The sequence below is a fragment of the Chaetura pelagica genome, unplaced genomic scaffold (assembly GCF_000747805.2).
Source record: "Chaetura pelagica isolate M959 unplaced genomic scaffold, ChaPel_1.0 scaffold226, whole genome shotgun sequence".
Classification (NCBI taxonomy): domain Eukaryota; kingdom Metazoa; phylum Chordata; class Aves; order Apodiformes; family Apodidae; genus Chaetura; species Chaetura pelagica.
In genome coordinates, this window is record NW_009953495.1 from 746,597 (window position 1) to 749,263 (window position 2,667).

The 2,667-nt window shown below is 46.0% G+C and overlaps 1 protein-coding gene across 1 annotated transcript in view; it reads left to right on the forward strand.

Moving 5' to 3' along the window:
• The first annotated feature begins 2,617 nt into the window (after window positions 1-2,617).
• The window catches only part of CDADC1 (cytidine and dCMP deaminase domain containing 1), a 10,262-nt gene continuing 10,212 nt past the window's right edge, over window positions 2,618-2,667 (forward strand). Inside the window, exon 1 of the mRNA XM_009999069.1 lies at window positions 2,618-2,665. Within this exon, the coding sequence (XP_009997371.1) occupies window positions 2,618-2,665 (48 nt within the window). The remainder of the gene's footprint in view (window positions 2,666-2,667) is intronic.

Below are 2,667 nucleotides of genomic sequence, written 5' to 3' on the forward strand. Positions count from 1 at the left end.
CCTCCCCGGCCGCCGTTCCGTGGAGCCCTCGGAGACGACGCCATAAAGTGTCCCTGTCCCCCCTCCCGTCCCCTCACGGGGCCTTTCGGCAACACGCGCTTGTCTTTCGCATCCCCTCATCAGCATCGTTTCCTTATCCCGTTCTGCGCCGTGTATTGGCTGTGCCTGCAAACGCCTGCCTGCTGCGGGGTGTCTGGGGGCCCCGCACACAGCAGCTGCGGTGCCAGGCTGCGGGTGCCCAGGTGACGCGGGATAGGTGCCATGTGTCCCCACGCTGCCGTCCCAGGGGGCTGTGTCTGTGCACAGACAGATCCCCCCGGCTGGGGACCGAGACAGGGCTGCCGGATCTCCCCGATGGAGAGGAGAGGGATGTCACTGACTGCCTCCTCCTGGAGGAGTTGCCTTGCTTGTAAGGTGACTTCTTACAAGCCTTTCAGACTTGGTGCTACAAGCCTTTCAGACTAGGTGCCTACATTGCAGCCAAGGCATAATCCTGTACCCGAGCCGGGTGGGCAGTGCCCTGCTCCTTTTTTCTTGCAGGTGCAGGAGCAGCAGGGTTTCCAACACGGGCCTTCACAGCATGCTTTCTCTGGAGCATGCCTTCCCTCACTGGAGCAAGATCCACAGCGTGGAGGAATAGAATTGTACTTTAGTGTGGAGCAGGGAAGCTGCAAGGACCTGATGTACCTGAAAAGAGCACGCCTTTCATACACAGTTTTCCTCTCAATAGCAAACAGCCTGGTTCCTTCCCCTGTCTTTCTGCCTGAAACTCTATAAGATGTCTTCGACCCTTTTTGCAGGACACTTTCATCATTGTTCTATTCACTGTCTTGAACTTAAAGGGAACACTTAGCTATGTAAGTGAATAAGGATGAGGATACATAGACATGAAAACTGTGGCCACAGGTCTTTCCTTTCTCAGCATGATATTCTCCTGATTCTCTTTATAAATTCATGTCCATTCACAGCAGGGTTGTGAACCAGTACATTCTTCAGTTTGTTCTCCTTGTGTTTGACAGGTCACGTTCAGATTAGGTCCAATAAAACACACAGTAATTCAAACTTGTTTCTAGCATATTCTGATGTAAATCTATTCTGTGTGCCAAATTGTAATCCACATTAGAAAATGTGATGGTATATGCTTGAGTTTGTATAAATTGCACTGTTTATTGTAGCTTGCACATGTGTGTGCTACAACAGGAGTGAGCAAGGGCTGTAATGAGAATGGGCTCAAATGCCCATTTAAGAGAACAAATTCTCCTTATTTAGATCTGGCTTGTAGACTGACTTCTACAGGTGTGGGTTTTTTTAGTACAGATGATAGCAAATCTTCACATGTGCTGCTTGCCATGTAGATTTCCAGAACAGGTATCTGATGGTGCTATCCAGATGTGCCCCTTGCAGTGCCTGTGCACAGTGGGTTAGCATAGCAGGGAGTAGTGGACCACGTGGTATCATATGGTGCTAAGGAGTTTATAGTTGCTTTCCAAAATCACACTTCTGTATGAAAAAAGGTGCAAAAATACTGTCTGAAAATAGTATTCCAGTCATGGATTGCATATGTTCATCTGCTGTCCTGCTTGTTTGGGTTCACAGACATGTCATTGAACTAACCCTGTCCCCCACCAAAGCAATCTTATTATCTGCTTATACCTCTTCCAAACGGCTGGAACTACTTAGAGAACTGTTTTTCTCTGTTCTATTCTTGCCTCTGCCATTTCCTCCAAAAACTTTTTTGTTTGCTGGAAGGGATAAAGCTGGAAATAATACTATTGTCAGCACATGAGAGACCTGCAGACGCATATGTGTTCATTACAGCTCTCTGTAAGCACCCCTGAAGTAGGGATTGGAGCTTTTTCAAATACTTGATTAACTTCTTGCCAAGTGTGAGGCAAGACAGCTTTACATCTGGAATGGTGTAAGAATTAGTGAGCAGTGCAATACTTCCTCCTGTTGCCTTTGTGGGACCCTCAGTAATGCTGAGCACTGGCCCTCACAGGACAATGTCCAGGTTTTGAGGAGAAGTACAACACAGCACAAGGTGGTGGTCCAAGAAGGAAGTCAGAAGTGGCAGCCTGAGCAATAGGTTGAATTTTTTGCAAAAATCTAACCAAAATTTAAGTAGACAGTAACAATCCAGAAGCAGGTTTTTCCAGAAGTGATTTAACTGGAACGTTTCAGAGTGGCTCATCTACTTTCACTGCGGGTGTCAGTGTAAGATCATGATGTGTGCCTGAATATTTTTGCTGTCTTCTGTGGTGAGCCTGAATCTGAGTCACAAGCTGTGTCTCAAATGTCTGTAAGCATCTGTGAATCATTTTGAGTACATTCAGTTACGTGGGATCTGATCTGTGAGTTCTGCTCTTCACCTCTGAGTGGAATTATCTTTCTCCTATTGCACAAATCTGACCTCTGCACCCAGATGTGAGCATTTTGAGTTGACAACTATTGCCCTGAAGTGGACAGTGTGGATTTAGCTGATGTAATAGCAGAAGTTGTTGATGAACCAGCTTCTGCAGCAGCTGTGGTGTAGAAGACTTAGAAAATACTGTTCAACAATGTATGGTTTCTTTATAAATAGTTGTTAATACAGCTTTTTTTTTTTTTTTCACTTCTGATGACAGGTCAAATGCCAAGACTTTCTAAGGTCAATCTTTTCACTTTGTT